Source organism: Xenopus laevis, chromosome 2L (genome assembly GCF_017654675.1).
Source record: "Xenopus laevis strain J_2021 chromosome 2L, Xenopus_laevis_v10.1, whole genome shotgun sequence".
In the NCBI taxonomy this organism is placed as follows: Eukaryota; Metazoa; Chordata; class Amphibia; order Anura; family Pipidae; genus Xenopus; species Xenopus laevis.
This window is the reverse complement of record NC_054373.1, coordinates 178,965,322-178,983,338: the sequence shown is the minus strand read 5'-3', so window position 1 is coordinate 178,983,338 and position 18,017 is coordinate 178,965,322. Positions and strand designations below refer to the sequence as shown.

Sequence of the window (18,017 nt, the reverse complement as noted above, 5' to 3'; positions counted from 1 at the left end):
GCCAATATCAGATTTACGCAGCTCTGCAGACAAATTGCAAAAAAACTACCCAGAGGATCTCGAAGACTGTTTTACAGAAGAATTTTTACAATTTTCTGCATTGATACCCCAGGAATCCATGGTGTGCCCAATGGCAATGAGGCAATATATAATTGCCAGGGACTTGCAAAAACATTTCCAAATACTGAAACCTTGCTACGTATGTTTTTATGCATGTCTGTAACCAATGCCAGTGGAGAAAGATCATTTTCCTGTTTGAAAAGGATAAAAAATGAAAGAAGAACTACCATGGGCCAAGAAAGGTTATCAGCCCTTTCTTTGCTAGCTGTGGAATCCGCTTTAGTCAGACAACTTGACTTTGATGACATTGTGGATTCTTTTGCTAAGCAAAAAGTACGTAAAGTTAATTTGTAATTGTTAGCTGCTCAGCAAACAGTACAAGGCTTGGTACACAAGTCATGAAATCCCTTCACCAGCTTCTTTATTTCTAAATGTTGAAATTCTAATTCATTGTCTCATATGGCTGCAAAATATTTCTAAAACCCTACTCACCTGATATGGCTGCAAAAAAATGTACCCTAGTCTACTCATCTGGCTGTAAGAATTATTTTAAATCATTAAAAGCTACATCATAATTTGTTATTATATTGGGGAGACTTACCCTGTTTTAAAATGTGTGTGAATATTGTTTTACAAATCTAGTTCAAAATATGTATTTGTATGTAAAACAATCATATACTGATATTACAAGTTATATGACTAAAGAACTAAGGAAAATAAATAATGATGAATAGACCATGCTCTTTTTTGAACAACCAGTTCATGAAAAGAAATCTGTCTGCAAAACAATTCTAATATTCTCGTCTTCTCATCTGACTGCAAAACAATTCTAATATTCTCGTCTTCTCATCTGACTGCAAAACAATTCTAATATTCTCGTCTTCTCATCTGACTGCAAAACAATTCTAATATTCTCATCTTTTCATCTGGCTGCAAAAGACTTCTAATACTAATACTCTAGTCTTCCCAATTAGCTGCAACATTTCTAATAGTCTAGTTGTCTCATCTGGCTGCAGATTAATTTTTATGCAAATTTGGAACAAGTCTTTAATGCAACTGATTCCCAATTCCTGACATAATTCTTAGAGTTCATTAATCTAAGTGCACAAAGTCTAATTCTAATACCCTAATCTTTTCATCTCGCTACAAAAGAAATATTTTACCCTAGTCTTCTCACCTGACTGCAAAACCATGCTCTTCTTTGAACAACTAGCTCATGAAAAGAAATCTGCTTGGATTGTCAGTGTTGTAAAGTTCCTTAGGCTACCATTCAGGGGAACTGATAAGCTATTTGGATCACCACAGAATGGGAGATTTCAGTGAGTACCAGAGCTTCATGCTAAAAATGATCCATTTCTTGAGCAGCATATAAAAGACGTATGGTGAGTAAGACTGAGGGGTAAGCAACTACGTCATCTTCCATAGTAGAGGAGTTCATAGAGCTAATGAAAATGATTCTAAAACTCTAATCATCTCATCTGGCTGCAAAATAATTCTTATACTCAAGTCTTCTCATCTGACTGCAAAAGAAGTCTAATACTCTAGTCTTCTTATCTGGCTGCAGAAAAATTCTAATACCCTAGTGTCTCATCTAGCTGCAAAACAATTCTAATATTCTACTCTTCTCATCCGACTGCAGAATAATTCTAATATCCTAGTCTCATCTGACTGCAAAACAATTCTAATATCCTAATCTTCTCATCTAGCTACAAAAGAATTATTTTACCCTAGTCTTCTCATCTGGCTGCAAAACAATTCTAATATTCTCATCTCTTCATCTGGCTGCAAAACACTTCTAATACTAATACTCTAGTCTTCCCAATTAGCTGCAACATTTCTAATAGTCTAGTTGTCTCATCTGGCTGCAGATTAATTTTTATGCAAATGTGGAACAAGTCTTTAATGCAACTGATTCCCAATTCCTGACATAATTCTTGTTAGAATTCATTAATCTAAGTTCACAAAGTCATTAAAAGCTAACTAATAATTTATTATTGGTTATTATATTTGGGAAGCTTACCCTGTTTTACAATGTTTCTTATTATCTGTGGCTCAAGTGTTTTTGTAACTGTGGCTATATTTTCATCATATTGCTGCTATTTCTGCAATAATAATGGCAGTATTTCATATTTATTTTATGGGCATACTTTTTGTGTTCAGTACTGGACATGCTGCTTTTTGTTAGCTAATTAAATTTATAAATTAACCCTTGGTCTGACTTTGAGTATGAAGAAGTAAATGCTGTGTAGGTTTGTCTATTACAACCTTATTATTTTATTTGAGTAGCACTCTATTAAAGAATAGGAATGGATAAACAACAATCAATTGATGTCTTTTCTGAAGAAATAGGTTAATGCAGAGTGTATTCTTAAGACAATGAACAGAAGGAATACCTTCTGTCAGATTGCCAACAGTGTTACTACTGAACTTTTAAAAGAACTGTCATAATAAAGGTGCGCTAGTATAGCAGTGCTTCTTTTGTAACTGTAACTTTAGGTGGTTCGAGATGGGGGGGCCCCAGAAGCACTACCTTGCCTAGGGCCCTGTTTAGTCTTAATCCGGCTCTGCTCATTGGCGCATGCTTTCCTAATAAATACATGTTACTGGGCTGTAAACTGATTACAATTGGATACAATTGAGCCATTGCTGCTGTTTCACCTGCTTTAGTTCAGTGTTCCTAAAAAGGTATGCAGAATGTTGAGACTCATCTTAAAGGGGAACTCTGGCTTCCAAACCAAAATTTGATAAAGAGGCCACATAACACAGAGACCCCTGATATACCCATCACAGTTACCTGTTTCTTCAAAAAAAATCCAGCTGTACAGGGGAGAGCATACGGTACGCATTTAAGGACATCGTCAGGGTAAATCCATGTCCTGTATGTGATTTCCTATGCTAGAGGAATGCAACGTCGCCTGCTTTTCCACTCACCCCTCCTCAAAGCTGACGTCACACTCGCTCCTCCCTCCTCAGCTGTCAGCTCCTGCTCCTCATTCCTCTCTCATACCTCCCAACTGTCCTGTTTTTAGAGGGACAGTCCATCTTGTGACAGCTCAATCTGCAGTCCCTCGTTGTACTGGAAAGTCCAGTTTTTCTCTGCAATGAACAGCCAGAAAAAGAAACAATGTTTCTAACTTAATTGGCTTTTGGCAGAGAGCCCAGAACAGCCACAGCTGCAGATAAGATACTTTTGTAACAATTTCCAGATAAGCAAATAATTAATTTTAACAATATAAGATAACAGGTCCCTTGGGTAAAGTTATACTCACAGCTTAAAAGGCAATTCACCTTCATTAGCAAACTGTAATAATTGGGGGAAAAAACTGAAATATGTTCAAACATTCATAACCTGCCAAATTTTGTAAAATGAACATGGTAATTAGGGGGGTGGCCACAAAAATGGGCGTGGTAAAAAATTCACTTTTTTTGTTCCTCTTTTTATTTCCAAAATGTTGGTATGCTCCCTCCTCAGCCATCTGTCCTGGGTCCTCGGTCCTCACTCCTCAGCCATCCATCCTGGGTCTTATGTTTATTTTTCAAAAAGCTATGTGTGTGTGGCTTTCCCCTTTAATATATAGCACACAAAAACCTGGGCATTAATTTATTTCCTGTATGATGAAACAGGGAATCAAGGAATACAGGGACTTGCATCCAACTCAACTTTCCAAGTGTTCAACTACAACATGTGATACCTCCTCTTGGTGCTTACCTTTCTTGTTCTGGAATCAGGGCAGAGGCTGGGGTCAGAGCTGGACTGGTTCTCCAAGGGCCCATCAAACAGCCTGATATCCAGGGCCCACTTTTACAATAGTTAGATGGACACAGTGGTAAATAATGTTGAAGCTACTTAGGTTTATGGTGGAAATAAGAATGGGCTGATGGAACTTGTTCCAAATTAGGACCCATTAGTGTGTGGGGCCACCAGGAGATGTTCTGCTACTCTAGCAGGCCAGTCTATGGTTGGAATAGCTTGTGTAGATAGGACAATTACCATTATATCAGATTAAGATTCCCATCAGCCCCTGTTTTAGGATCCTGGAGCAGTTGTTGTCTCAAGAATGTCCCTGTTTTTGGCTCACCCATCCCATGATTCTCCAGGAGAGCTGCTTTTGCATTGGCAGCAGTAAGCAACATCAGCTGTAAGATTCTAACATTTTCTTTTTTTTTTAATTAAATGAAACTTTCTGGTCATTAATCTGAGTGGGTGTGGCCACGGGGGAGTGGTCATGGAGTGGGTGCGGTCAAAATAACATTTTGAGCAAAGTCCTTCTGGGCTTTAATAGGTGTCCTCAGATTCCAATTTGAAAATCTGGGCCATTTATGTCAGGGCCATGACCCTGAGTGGGTGTGACCATTGGGGAATGGCATACAGTGGGTGTGGATTAAATTACATTTTGAGCAATGTACTTCTGGGCTTGAAAACGTGGTAACTTAATGCTGGAAGTAGGGTTGCCACCTGTCCAGTTTTGACCCGGACAGCCCAGTTTTTTTAACCCAATTCGGAAAACCGGGCAGGATTTCCTATGATTGATGATTGCTGTGTCATAGCCCCGCCCATGATGCCATGGTTCCGCCCCTGCCTCATCATTGCCCCGCCCCCACTGTGTCATTGTCCCGCCCCCTGCCTGGATTCCACCAGGCGAAAATGTGGCAACTCTAACTGCAAGTGCCTCTGTGGAAGACTCAGTGATGAATAGCTATGGGTCCCCTAGAGTTTTTTGTGTATTTAGAATAGTTTTTATGTCATATTAACTGTATATAAAAAATACCCACTGGGTATGTCACCCCCGGCTTAACAACTGTGTCTGTGTGTCTGTACTACAGCCGAGGTCACAGATTGCATTGAGCTTTTAATGTTTTTCCAGTTGGTTTTAATACCCTTCAACATCCATTAATGTATCAGAAATCCTAGTGCCTTGAATAATCATAACTATGTGCCTGTGAGCGTCAGATGAAGTATCTGAGAATAACTGTGAAACTACTATTAGTTAGAGCACTGGCAAAGGAATGATTTCGTGTGGGTAGAACAGCAGTTTTTAGCATAATTATGTAGGCTGGGAACAGCTTCGGCTAAAAAGACTGCGGCCTAATGATTCTACTCATTAACCTTAATCACATAGTATGTGTCTTACAGGCTAGAAAGTGGAAGGAAGAATGTGCATTGTAAATGTGAGGGAAAGTGCGGTTGCTATGACATTAATTAAGATAAACACGGAAAAAAAGATGTCTGTTAAATTAATATCTAAAAAAAAAATAATTTCTGCAACTCTTCCAGGTTTCTTAGTAATTGCCATTCACATTTACTTCTTCAAAGCAATTCTGCCAACACCGAGCAATGTACGACTTCTTGTAATATATAACACAGAAAACTCTGTTTATAACTCATGTATTATAAGGGATAATGTACCCCCTACTGTAAATGATAAGGATATTAGAAGTCACTGAGGGGTTGTTCTGTGACCATATAAAGGCACAAGGCTGCAGGCTGAGTTATACAGGGAACTCTGAGTATCACTCATGTATTATAAGGGATAATGTACCCCCTACTGTAAATGATAAGAATATTAGAAGTCACTGAGGGGTTGTTCTGTGACCATATAAAGGCACAAGGCTGCAGGCTGAGTTATACAGGGAACTCTGAGTATCACTCATGTATTATAAGGGATAATGTACCCCCTACTGTAAATAATAAGGATATTAGAAGTCACTGAGGGGTTGTTCTGTGACCATATAAAGGCACAAGGCTGCAGGCTGAGTTATACAGGGAACTCTGAGTATCACTCATGTATTATAAGGGATAATGTACCCCCTACTGTAAATGATAAGGATATTAGAAGTCACTGAGGGGTTGTTCTGTGACCATATAAAGACACAAGACTGCAGGCTCAGTTATACAGGGAACTCTGAGTATCACTCATGTATTATAAGGGATAATATACCCCCTACTGTAAATGATAAGGATATTAGAAGTCACTGAGGGGTTGTTCTGTGACCATATAAAGGCACAAGGCTGCAGGCTGAGTTATACAGGGAACTCTGATATCACTCATGTATTATAGGGGATAATGTACCCCCTACTGTAAATGATAAGGATATTAGAAGTCACTGAGGGGTTGTTCTGTGACCATATAAAGACACAAGGCTGCAGGCTGAGTTATACAGGGAACTCTAAGTATCACTCATGTATTATAAGGGATAATGTACCCCCTACTGTAAATGATAAGGATATTAGAAGGCACTGAGGGGTTGTTCTGTGACCATATAAAGACACAAAGCTGCAGGCTGAGTTATACAGGGAACTCTGAGTATCACTCATGTATTATAAGGGATAATGTACCCCCTACTGTAAATGATAAGGATATTAGAAGGCACTGAGGGGTTCTGTGACCCTATAAAGACACAAGGCTGCAGGCTTACTGGCTATACAGTTATACAGTTAAGGGTAGTCTTGAGTAGAAGTAGTAGTAGTAGTAGTAGTCTTGAGTATGAAGATCCAAATTAGGGAAAAATCTATTATCTAGAAAACCCCAGGCCCCAAGCATTCTATATAACAGGTCCCATACCTGTACAAGGCAGTGTGCTTTTCTATAGGTGACAGGTGAAAATGTTTATATCAATAGTAGTAGTACATGGGGATATCATAAGCATCACTTGGTGCAAGGTGCTCCCCCAATTGCAGAGAGTTAGCAGGAGGCCTCTGGTGGAGACAATATAGAAAGAAGGAACTGTCCCAGCACAATACATCAACAAACCAATTACAATAACACCTTTGGCTATGACTAGTTGCCAATTTACAGAGAAGCAAAAATAAACATGTTTGTTAGTCGTGTACATCACACAGAGACATTCAGTCTTTATGCTTTGTGCATTTATGTGGGTGTGATAAATACATTCAGGGGAGCATACTCAACTGACATAAAAATCTGTTATTTAACAACTTTTAACTATTCCATTATGTATTCTCTAAAAAAGAATCCATCTGTAATTTCACAACTGTGAACAGAAAGAAAATTTACAGGTATTTAAAGGATGTTGCTTCCATGCAAACAAAGCTAGAGATAAGTATGGGGCTGAATTACAACCCTGTTAAACATGCCCAAACATTATTAGTCAATGCAAGGGATGGCGATGACTAAGACCAGAAAGATATGGGGCTACTGAAAATATTTTCAGAGACATAGTAGTAAAGGTATAGGACCTGTTATCCAGAACGCTCGGGACCTGGGTATTTCCAGATACAGGGTCGAACTGGGGGGCCCATCGGGACTAATGACTAATGACCCCCCCTACTATGACACACCGATCGAGCATGGATGAAGATGCCGCTTGGTGCGCCTGCGTGAAGGCGCCGCGGCGCTCTTAAATCAATAGATGCCGCGCACATGCGCAGATGGCGCTGCACGGTGCCTGGAAACCTTGTTTTTTCCCCCGAATCTGATCGGGAGAGGGGACTGGCCTATTAAGGGTCGGGCCCACCGGGTTTTTTCTCGGTGTCCCGCAGGGCCAGTCCGACACTGTCCAGATAAGGGGTATTGCTGTAACTTGGGTTTTCATAACTTAAGTTTAATAGAAAATCATGAAACATTAAATAAACCCAATAGGCTGGTTTTGCCTCCAATAAGGATTAATTATATCTTAGATGGGATCAATTACATGTTACTGTTTTATTATTACACAGAAAAAGGAAATCATTGTTAACATTTTGTAAACAATATGGAGTAAAAATGGAGTCTATGGGATATGGACGTAATTCGGAGCTTTATAGATAATCGGTTTTCAGATACCGGATCCCATACCTGTATGTCTTTTTATACCAGTATGTACTTTTGCCAAATGCCATTGAAATCAGAGCCACTATCCCCCATCTGCAATGTGTCAGTGCGATACACAACATGATGTGTCATTAGAAACTCCGCTCTCTTTGTCAGTGTAAACTTGCATTCTCTATAATTGGTTACATTGGGGTCAGTTGTAGAATATTTGGGTAAGTGCCTGTGCCAGAGTTCAAGATCTAATTGTTACTATCGGGTCGACATAAGTTTAGGGGTCACTGTGCCGGTTTTAGTTACTAACGTGTTCTAGGGTCAATGTGCTTATGTGTATAATGCTGATTGTGACTGTATATGCTGGACTCTGTGTATATAAAATTAAATTTGGTTACTAGTTAAGTGGAAAAGCACAATTTTTCTAAAAAGGTTTGCAGAATGTTGAGACCTAACTGGCACACACAAAATCACAAGGTTACCATCTTAATATATAGTACACAAAAAAACGATACATTCCTTTGTTATTCCCTGTATGATAATTTCAAAAAAGTAGTGTCCAAACCAAATGTTCAACTGCAACATGTGATTCCTCCTCCTTGTGTTTACTGTTCTTGTCCTGTAAACAGGGTAGGGGTTGGGGTCAGTGTTGGACTGGACCTCCTAGGGCCACCAGAGAACCTGACATCCAGAGCCCACTTTTGCAAGAATTAGATGGACACAATGATAAACAATATTATAGCTATAACGGCTTGTGGTGGAAAGAAGAATGGACTGATGGGACTTGTTCCAATCTGGGACCTATTAGGGTATGGGGCCACCAGGAGATCTTCTGTTACTCTGGCAGACCAGTCTGAATATGGTTGGAATATCTTATGTAGACAGGACAATAACAGTCGAGAACTCTTGACAGTATCAAGACTTCAGTACTGTAGAAATAATGGAGTAGCTCTGGAAAGCATGACTCGATTGTTCTTGTGGGTCCAAAAAGTTATGCTTTCCAGTTCCTCCAATATTTCTATGATATTGCATTTACTGTTGTGCTACCTCGTTTTCGGACCATTTGCTATATATATTTCCTGTGCAACCAAGTGTACTCATCATCAAGCAAGGTTCTGATAACGAGATTGTTACAGCTAATTACATATAATTTATATAGTGTCTGGCATTTCTATACAACGAATGCCCTATAGCTATAGATATATATTTATTGTGACCACAAAAGTGACCAAGACCTCAGTTCTGTAGCAATACTGGAGGAGGTCTGAAAAGTATGACTCTAATGTCCTTGAGGAGCAAAAAAAGATATGCTTTCCGGTTCTTCCATGATTTCTACAATATTGGATGGAGGATTAAAGGAGGATTTTGGAGAAATAGAAGCTGGAGAATATAGTGACCAAGAGTATCTGGTTAGTGACCAAATCAACCCCAGCTCTGTGCCCTTTTGTAGGAACTTCTCCTGAACTGTAATAAGTCTCCTCCGTTAGACTAATTACATATAATTCATATAGTGTCTGACATTTCTATACAATGAATGCCCTATAGCTATAGATATATATGTATTGTATCCATCCTTATTAGCCCCAAGAAGCAGGCATCCTCTGCTACATGCAGTTAGGGACACCTGATCCCATGAAAGGAGACCAACAAGTCCTTTTTGACCTCGATTAATTCACAGCACATACAAACAGAGCTGGAGAAGGAGACGGATCAGAGCAAAGGTTGCTGGGAGCAAATAAATCTTAAAGTTTGGTGGCTAATGTGCCTTGTGTTTGAATGAGTCTTGACGTAGGCAGTTAATAAGGTCTTGGGCAGCCTTATTATGTACAGAAAGCTAGAAAACAGAAGCAGGGTTTGATTAAAACATTTCTTGCCTTCAATTACCGCATCGCCAGGAATATAATCAGTCTTTATATTGACTTGGACTGAATTTCTGTAACAATACCGGAGGGGTTGCAGTTTTCAGGAGTATAACTAATAGACCATCGACTCATCTCTTTCCTTCATGTGCCTCAAACCTCTAACATACACCTGGGTTGATATCTCACAGCACCAATGCTGTGGTTTCATCTTCCTCATTAAAAACCCAACCAGAAAACCCCTCAAACTAAGTTGATTCACTCTGGCTTTTCAGCAACAGAAGAATAATTCAACGTGTTCCTCTAAGTAGAACGGAACAGAAGCTCTTAGATGCACCTTGGAGGGATTTCTAAGAACTCGACACAGTTCCTCAGCATGAGCAGAATGAAAGATAGTAATACCAAAGAAAAATATCTAACACCACAGTTCCCTAATGCTATACTGTACTGTAAGGATTTCTTCTATCCCGTAGCACCAACATGTCCTTCGACACTTTAGAAAGGATGGTCAATCATTCCCATCACTCCTATGATAGCTTCCTAAACAAACACACCAGGACCAATTTCATCAGAAGCCATTTTTTCCTACCCACAAGGAGACTCATTTACCAACACAGGGGAGAACATATAAATCCTAGGGGGCCGATTCACTAACTTTGAGTGAAGGATTCAAGGTAAAAAAACTTCGAATTTCGAAGTGTTTTTTGGGCTACTTCGATCATCGAATGGGCTACTACGACCTTCGACTACGAATCGAACTATTCGAGCTATAAATCGTTCGACCATTCGATAGTCGAAGTACTGTCTCTTTAAGAAAAAACTTCGACCCCCTAGTTCGCCATCTAAAAGCTACCGAACTCAATGTTAGCCTATGGGGAAGGTCCCCTTAGGCTTGGCTAACTTTTTTTGATCGAAGGATATTCCTTTGATCGTTGGATTAAAATCCTTCAAATCATTCGATTCGAAGGATTTTATCGTTCGATCGAAGGAATAATCCTTCGATCGTTAGATCGCACTATTTGCGCTACAATCCTTCGACTTCGATATTCGAAGTCGAAGGATTTTAATTCCCAGTCGAATATCGAGGGTTAATTAACCCTCGATAATCGACCCTTTGTGAATCGGCCCCCTAATGTTGGCAAAATCCAACCCTAGACCTTAGCACTGCCAACCACTGTGCACCCATTCATCTTATACCTTTAATCTTAATAAAACATCTTACATAACTGTAATTCATATATTTTGTTTTTCTTCGTATTATTATTTGTAATTTTCCTTTAGAATACATTTTTTTGCCTAGCACAATGCAATTTATCTCCAGCTAGTTCATTTGGCCTCCAGTAATGTAATGTGCATCGTATTTTAATTTGAGACGCCGAGTTTATTGTCTAACAAATTGAAACAAAAAGGCAATGTCTTTCAGCAGAAAATTTTTAATGGAATAATTTGCTGTTTGGCTGTAAAGGCTCTTACAGACGAGCGTTTTTTACCTGCGCTTCCGTTTTTCTGCGTTCAGCCGCAGGGGAGCACAGGAATAGACGCATTACATTTTTTCCAATGGGGCTGTACTCACACAGGCGCGTGTAGGTGCCGAACGCAGGTTGAGATGCAACATGCTGCATTTTTCCTGCGTTCGGCGCCTACACGCGCCTGTGTGAGTACAGCCCCGCTGGAAAAAATGTAATGCGTCTATTCCTGCGGCTGAACGCAGAAAAACGGAATGCAGGTAAAAACGCTCGTCTGTAAGAGCCTTAAGGGGCAGATTTATCAAAAGTCGGATAGTAAATTCGAATTCGAATTTTAAAGAAAACTTTGGGGTATTGCATGAAACCCAGCGCACATCAAAAAATTAAAAAACTTCTCCCATTGACTTAGATGCAACCCCGACAGGTCTGAGATTTTCAGATTCAGACTTTTCCATCCTCAGGGTTTAATAAATTGTGAAAAAATCATGATTTTTTATAAAAAGAAAATCATTAAATAAATGTTTGTTGATAAAGAGGTTCAGGGAATTACTTTTAGGGGGTTATTTATTGAAGTCTGAATTTATCTCAGTATTTCTAATATCAAAATTCGAGTAATTCCCGAATGGACCTTATTCATGAAGAAAGAAGCAAGGAAAAATAGGATTGGGCAAACTTCTGAGCCTTCCCCGACGATTCAGAGTTTTCCGCAAAAAGTAAGATTTTTTGCGGAGTTTTCGGAGTTTTTTGTGCCGAAACCCCAAAAACATCAGATATCGCTACTGACATCAGTGCAGACACTGGGACATTCCCCATTGACTTATACAGGACCTCGGGAGCTTTTAGATGCTGGGGTTTCAGATTCAGAGTTTTCAGACCATCAGACTTTAATAAATCTCAAAAAAATCTAAGTTTTTTTTTTTTGCTCCGAAAACTACAAATTATTCGAGGTTTGGATATTTGGAGCTTGATAAATAACCCCCTAAGACTCTAATAAATCATTGTGGCTTGATAAATGAAGAACGCATCTACCCACTGTCAAAGTCAAGCCCTTTTTCATTATTAAAACTTGTGCATCGTCTTCCGCTCAGCTGTGAATTCCAATAAACATGTTTTAGTTCGATAATAACAGGACTTCATTGTCCCAAGAAAGCAAACAAAAAGCAGTAATCTCGGAATTTCAATACAGTTGTTGTAATAAAAATACACAGCGGATAAGAACACTGATTGAGATTTTTTTTTGCCGCGAAAGCCAACACAGGAGAATTTATCATTTGATTTATCTCTGCAGTGACGGCTGGGCAGACAGGTACGATGTGACAGACGGTTATCAGCGAGAAGCGGCTGGTGGAATCACAATCAAGCTCCAGTCTCCCGATGTGAAATGGTTTGATGATTATTACCTGCAGCTACGGCCAGAAAACAATCTCCGAAACCCATGGTTCCTGGAATTTTGGCAACACCGATTCCAGTGCAAACTGAAAGGGTATTCACAGGAAAGTCAGAAATACAACAGAACCTGTAACAGTAAGTAAAACTGGAAAACCTTTTGTCTTTAATAAGTGCAGCTTGACCTTCAACCTTAAAACCTAGAATTTTTGTAAAAAATTGAAAAATTCGACTTGATTTTTTAAATGTTGAAAGAGACGTTGCAGAGCAGTTCTTAAATCGTTATTGTTGTTTGTATAAATGATAAATGATAAATTCCTCAATGCATGTGTTACATAAGGGCTCCAAGGGATACGTTAACCCGAGAAAATCATATATTTCTGGAAAGTTTCCATTCTGTTTAATCCAAAATGGATAAATATATTTTTCTACTCTAAACTTACAGTTTTCATTGCTGACACTTTAGGGCAGAGACACACGTGGAGATTCATTGAGGCAACTTCGGGCAACTTAGGAAAACGAATCGCTCCGAGTGCCATCCCGCCGGAGATTTACATTCTAGCCGGCAGTTCGGGGAGATTAGTCGCCCGAAGAAGAGGTTCTTTGTCGCCGGGCTATTGAATCTCCCAAATCACCACGTGGCTTTGCCCTAAGTTGAAGTAAAATAAATTCAATTGAACGCTTTTTATTTCTTTGCTTGGCGAATTAACGCTAGTGAAACTTCGCAACCTTACGCTTCCCCTGAGTGCAACTTTGGATATTAGTGAATTTGCGTAGCGCTGGCGAAAATACGCCTGGCGAAGTGCAGTGAAGCGGACGCTGGCGCAACTACAAATCTTAGTGAATTTGCCCCATTGTGTTTAATGGTAAAGCCAATCGAGAATTCCTGACAAATCTTCAGAATTGTTGAATAAGTGGATTGACAGAAATATTTTCATCCAAACATACTGAGCTGTGCGAATTGGTTTGAATGGCAGTTTTGAGTTCCCGAATTTTGTAGTTGAAAAAATGTAAGTGAGAAGAAAAAAAATTAATAAAAGTAATTTGATAAGCAAGAACATTTTTTAATCAAGATTGAATAGTATTTTTATCTTGGCTTTTAATGAGTCATCTCAGCGATGTTTAGTTTTATAGACATATGAACAATTTGGCCCTGATGCTAATTGGTTGCCGTTGGTTACTAGACCTTCTGCAAATACTGTATGTACCTTTTCTAAGACGTCCCCTTGAGAATTCAAGGAAAAAAATGTTGAATCCAGTTTCTATAATTTGTTGCTGTGCAAAAGAGCAAATTGAAACTATTCCATTCAGAGAATTTATATGGGCCCTGTCATCCCAAATAATATATAATTAGATTAAAGTACTGAGAAAGTTATTTATATTAGATTTTTAAAACTAAATTCTAGATTAATAAGGAATTATATTTTATACTTTCAGCTATAAGATTCTCACCAGCATGAGGGTAATTTGACTGCCTTAAACACCCTTAAAACACTCACTTATCACCATTTGCAATTTTTGGGAAAAGTGTGGTTTACATTAGTACTAGGGATGGGAGAATCTTTTTGCCTGGTTTTGCCGAAAAAATGATGCCCAAAGACTTGTGTGGCGTTGTGCATCAAAAAAAAAAGTTTGCCGTGCAACAAAATTATTTTGACGCCCATAGACTTTAATGGTCGACTGTGACATTTCGCCGGTGGCGAATTTTTGGTGAAAACCATTTTTTGCCCGAAAACTCCAAAATCTTTGGGGTATTGTAAGAAACCCAGCGCACATCAAGAAATCATTGGGACTTCTCCCATTGACTTATATGAAACCATGACTGGTCTGAGATGCCAGTTTTCTGGTTAGGACTTTTCCATCCACGGGTTTAAAAAAATTCCGAAAAATTCTGGATTTTTTAAAAGTCCGATTTTATTTAAAAAAAAATTTGTGATTTTTGCATTCGGGGTTTAGTAAATAACCCCCTATGCCTAAATAAGTCTGCTCAGTACTAACTGCTTCTTGCAAAGTGGCCCTCTACCTTCATTGGCTTGTGATTTTTTTTATAAAATCAGAATCAGGAATTTATTAAACCCTGAGGATCGAAAAGTCCGAATCTGAAAATCCGGCATCTCAGACCTGTTGAGGTTGCATATAAGTCAATGAGAGAAGTCCCAATGATTTTTTGATGTGCGCTGGGTTTCGTACAATACCCCAACGTTTTGAGAGCTTTCGGATGAAAATTCCGAAAAGAACTTGAAAATCGTGAAAATCGGATGAAAAAATCCAGCAAAAAATTGTGAAAATCTGGTATTTTACCGCAAAGCAAATTTTCGGAAAAATGTCATAATAAATAAGCGTAAAAAACCCGAGCGGATTTGATTGGAGTTTGTAACAGAAAATATTGAGATAAAGTCGGACTTTGATAAATAAACCCCGCCAAAAAATCATTGGGACTTCTCCCATTGACTTATATGCAACTTTGACAGGTCTGAGATGCCGGATTTTCAGATTTGGACTTTTCCATCCTCTGGGTTTAATAAATTCCGAAAAATTTGTGATTTTTTTAAAAGTCCGAGTTTAGTAAATAACCCCCTAAGGGATCCCTTCTGCATTTGCCCTGTGCTTTGTACCTTGTGGGCAAATGGACACAATTCATAAAGGCAGGCTGAACAAGAGAATGGGCACTAAGTAGTAAGGAGCTTGTGTAGGTACAACTCTCTTTGCAAATGGTATTTTTTGTGCATGATTTTGTTCTTTGCACTTGTGCTTACGTTTGTAAATGAACCCTTAAAGGGATACTGTCATGGGAAAAAAATTGTTTTTCAAAATTAATCGGTTAATAGTGCTGCTCCAGCAGAATTCTGCACTGAAATCCATTTCTCAAAAGAGCAAACAGATTTTTTTATATTTAATTTTGAAATCTGACATGGGGCTAGACATATTGTCAATTTCCCAGCTGCCCCAAGTCATGTGACTTGTGCTCTGATAAACTTCAATCACTCTTTACTGCTGTACTGCAAGTTGGAGTGATATCACCCCCTCCCTTCCCTCCCCCCCAGCAGCCAAACAAAAGAACAATGGGAAGGTAACCAGATAACAGCTCCCTAACACAAGATAACAGCTGCCTGGTAGATCTAAGAACAACACTCAATAGCAAAAACCCATGTCCCACTGAGACACATTCAGTTACATTGAGAAGGAAAAACAGCAGCCTGCCAGAAAGCATTTCTGTCCTAAAGTGCAGGCACAAGTCACATGACGGGGGCAGCTGGGAAATTGACAAAATGTCTAGCCCCATGTCAGATTTCAAAATTGAATATAAAAAAATCTGTTTGCTCTTTTGAGAAATGGATTTCAGTGAAGAATTCTGCTGGAGCAACTCTATTAACGGATTCATTTTGAAAAAAAAATTCTTCCCATGACCGTATCCCTTTAAGGGCAGGACTAAACGGCCGATTCCGCCGCAATCTGACGCGCTATGCAAAATCGCAGGCCTCACTTCGGATGCGACAGAAACAAGGTAAGTAATGGCAGTGTTGGATCGTGTCGCATTTTTATTGCGATGCGACACGACTGTCGGATACAGACGCAGTGCGCAGCGTCTGCATCCGACAGTCGTGTCGCATCAATGCAGCGACACGATGCAACAATTGAATTACTTACCTTATTACGTCACATCCGACGTGACGCCTGCGATTTTTTGCAGCGCGGAGGAATCGGCCGTGTAGTCCTGCCCTAAGTCATTTAAGAACAACTGTCTGTTTTTGATTAAAGTGCCTCTGAGTTACTGCTTTACATTTTGTTATTCCAAACAATTGATTTCCCACTATCCAAAAGTGAACTTTATATGGTCGATTACCCCGAGGAAAAAAATCGTTTTCCACTCAATCAATACCAAACTTGCTGTTTCTAGTACCTTGATATTTAAGGTTTATTAGGAGAGCTTGTTAAATAATTGCAATTTAATGTACTGTGTCAAAAAAGCACTTCCATTTTCACTGTCCTATTATATCACAGTTTGATATAATTGCGAGCCAGAACATTGTCATCATTTATATCACATGCGCACTGTCTGCATATAGGAACGCTGAAGCTGAAATTGCTTAAAAATTATATTCAAGTCCATCAATATCTGCCATTTATACGGAAAATTACCTTTGCTTTAAATAAGGGCAAGTTTGTGTAGTCCCAAAAGGGAAAATCCTAAAAAATATATTTTTCTGCCTAAAAAATGTAAAATACAAAAAAGAAAAGTAGTCAATAGTTTTGCTTAATATAAGGGATCCATTATCCAGAAAGCTCTAAATTATGGGAATGCTGTCTCCCGTAGACTCGATTTTAATCAAATACTTTTAAAAATGATTTCCTTTTTCCTCTAAAACAATGAAACTAACTTGTACTTGATCCTAATTAAGATATAATTAATCCTAATTAGAGGCAAATCAATTATATTAAGTTTATTTAATACAGGTATAGGACCTGTTATCCAGAATGTTTGGGACCTGGGGTTCTTCAAATAAATGATCTTACCATAACTACGATCTTCATACCTTACGTCTACTAGAAAATCATATAAAAAATAAATAAACCCAATAGGCTGGTTTTGCCTCCAATAAGGATTAATTATATCTTAGTTGGGATCAACTGTTTTATTACACAGAAAAAGGAAATAATTTTTAACTATGTGGATTATTTGGATAAAATGTCAATGGGATATGGCCTTTCTGCAATTCAGAGCTTTCTGGATAATGGGTTTCCGGATAACGGGTCCTATACCTGTATTTACATTATTTTAAGCATGCTTAAGGTATGGAGATCCAAATTACAAAAAGATCCCTAATCTGGAAAACCCCAGTCCTGAGTATTCTGGATAACAGGTCCCATACCTGTAGTAGTTTTACCTCTTTAGGTGTTTTCCCTATTGCATCATATGGTGTAATATAATAGGTTTTGGATGGACCATTACTCATCCCTTAGCACCACAGGGGTATAAATAGACATAGCCTGAAATATCAATTTGTAAAAATGCTTAGCCCCATCTGTATGAGAAGCAATGCATATACAGGTATGTGATCTGTTATCAGGAAACCTGTTATCCAGCAAGCTCCAAATTACAGAGAGGCCTCCCATAGACTCCATTTTATGCAAATAATCCAAACTTTTAAAAACAAGTTCCTTTTTCTGTGTAATAATAAAACAGTCGCTTGTACTTGATCCCAACTAAGATATAATTAATCCTTATTGGAAGCAAAACCAGCCTATTGGCTTTATTTAATGTTTACATGATTTTCTAGTAGATTTAAGGCATGAAGATCCAAATTACGGAAAGATCCAAATAATAGAAAGACTTTTTATCAGGAAAGCCCCAGATCCCAAGCATTCTGGATAACAGGTCCCCTACTTATAGGGGCAGATGTATCAAGGGTCGAATATCGAGGGTTAATTAACCCTCGATATTCGACTGCCGAATTATAATCCTTCGACTTCGAATATCGAAG

The 18,017-nt window shown here is 38.7% G+C and overlaps 1 protein-coding gene across 6 annotated transcripts in view; it reads left to right on the top strand.

Moving 5' to 3' along the window:
- The window catches only part of LOC108707585 (metabotropic glutamate receptor 5), a 180,732-nt gene that overhangs the window by 126,654 nt on the left and 36,061 nt on the right, over positions 1-18,017 (top strand). For all 6 annotated transcript variants that reach the window (XM_041582717.1, XM_041582718.1, XM_041582722.1 and 3 more), the window contains one exon: positions 12,437-12,672. In XM_041582717.1, the coding sequence (XP_041438651.1) occupies positions 12,437-12,672 (236 nt within the window). The remainder of the gene's footprint in view (positions 1-12,436; positions 12,673-18,017) is intronic.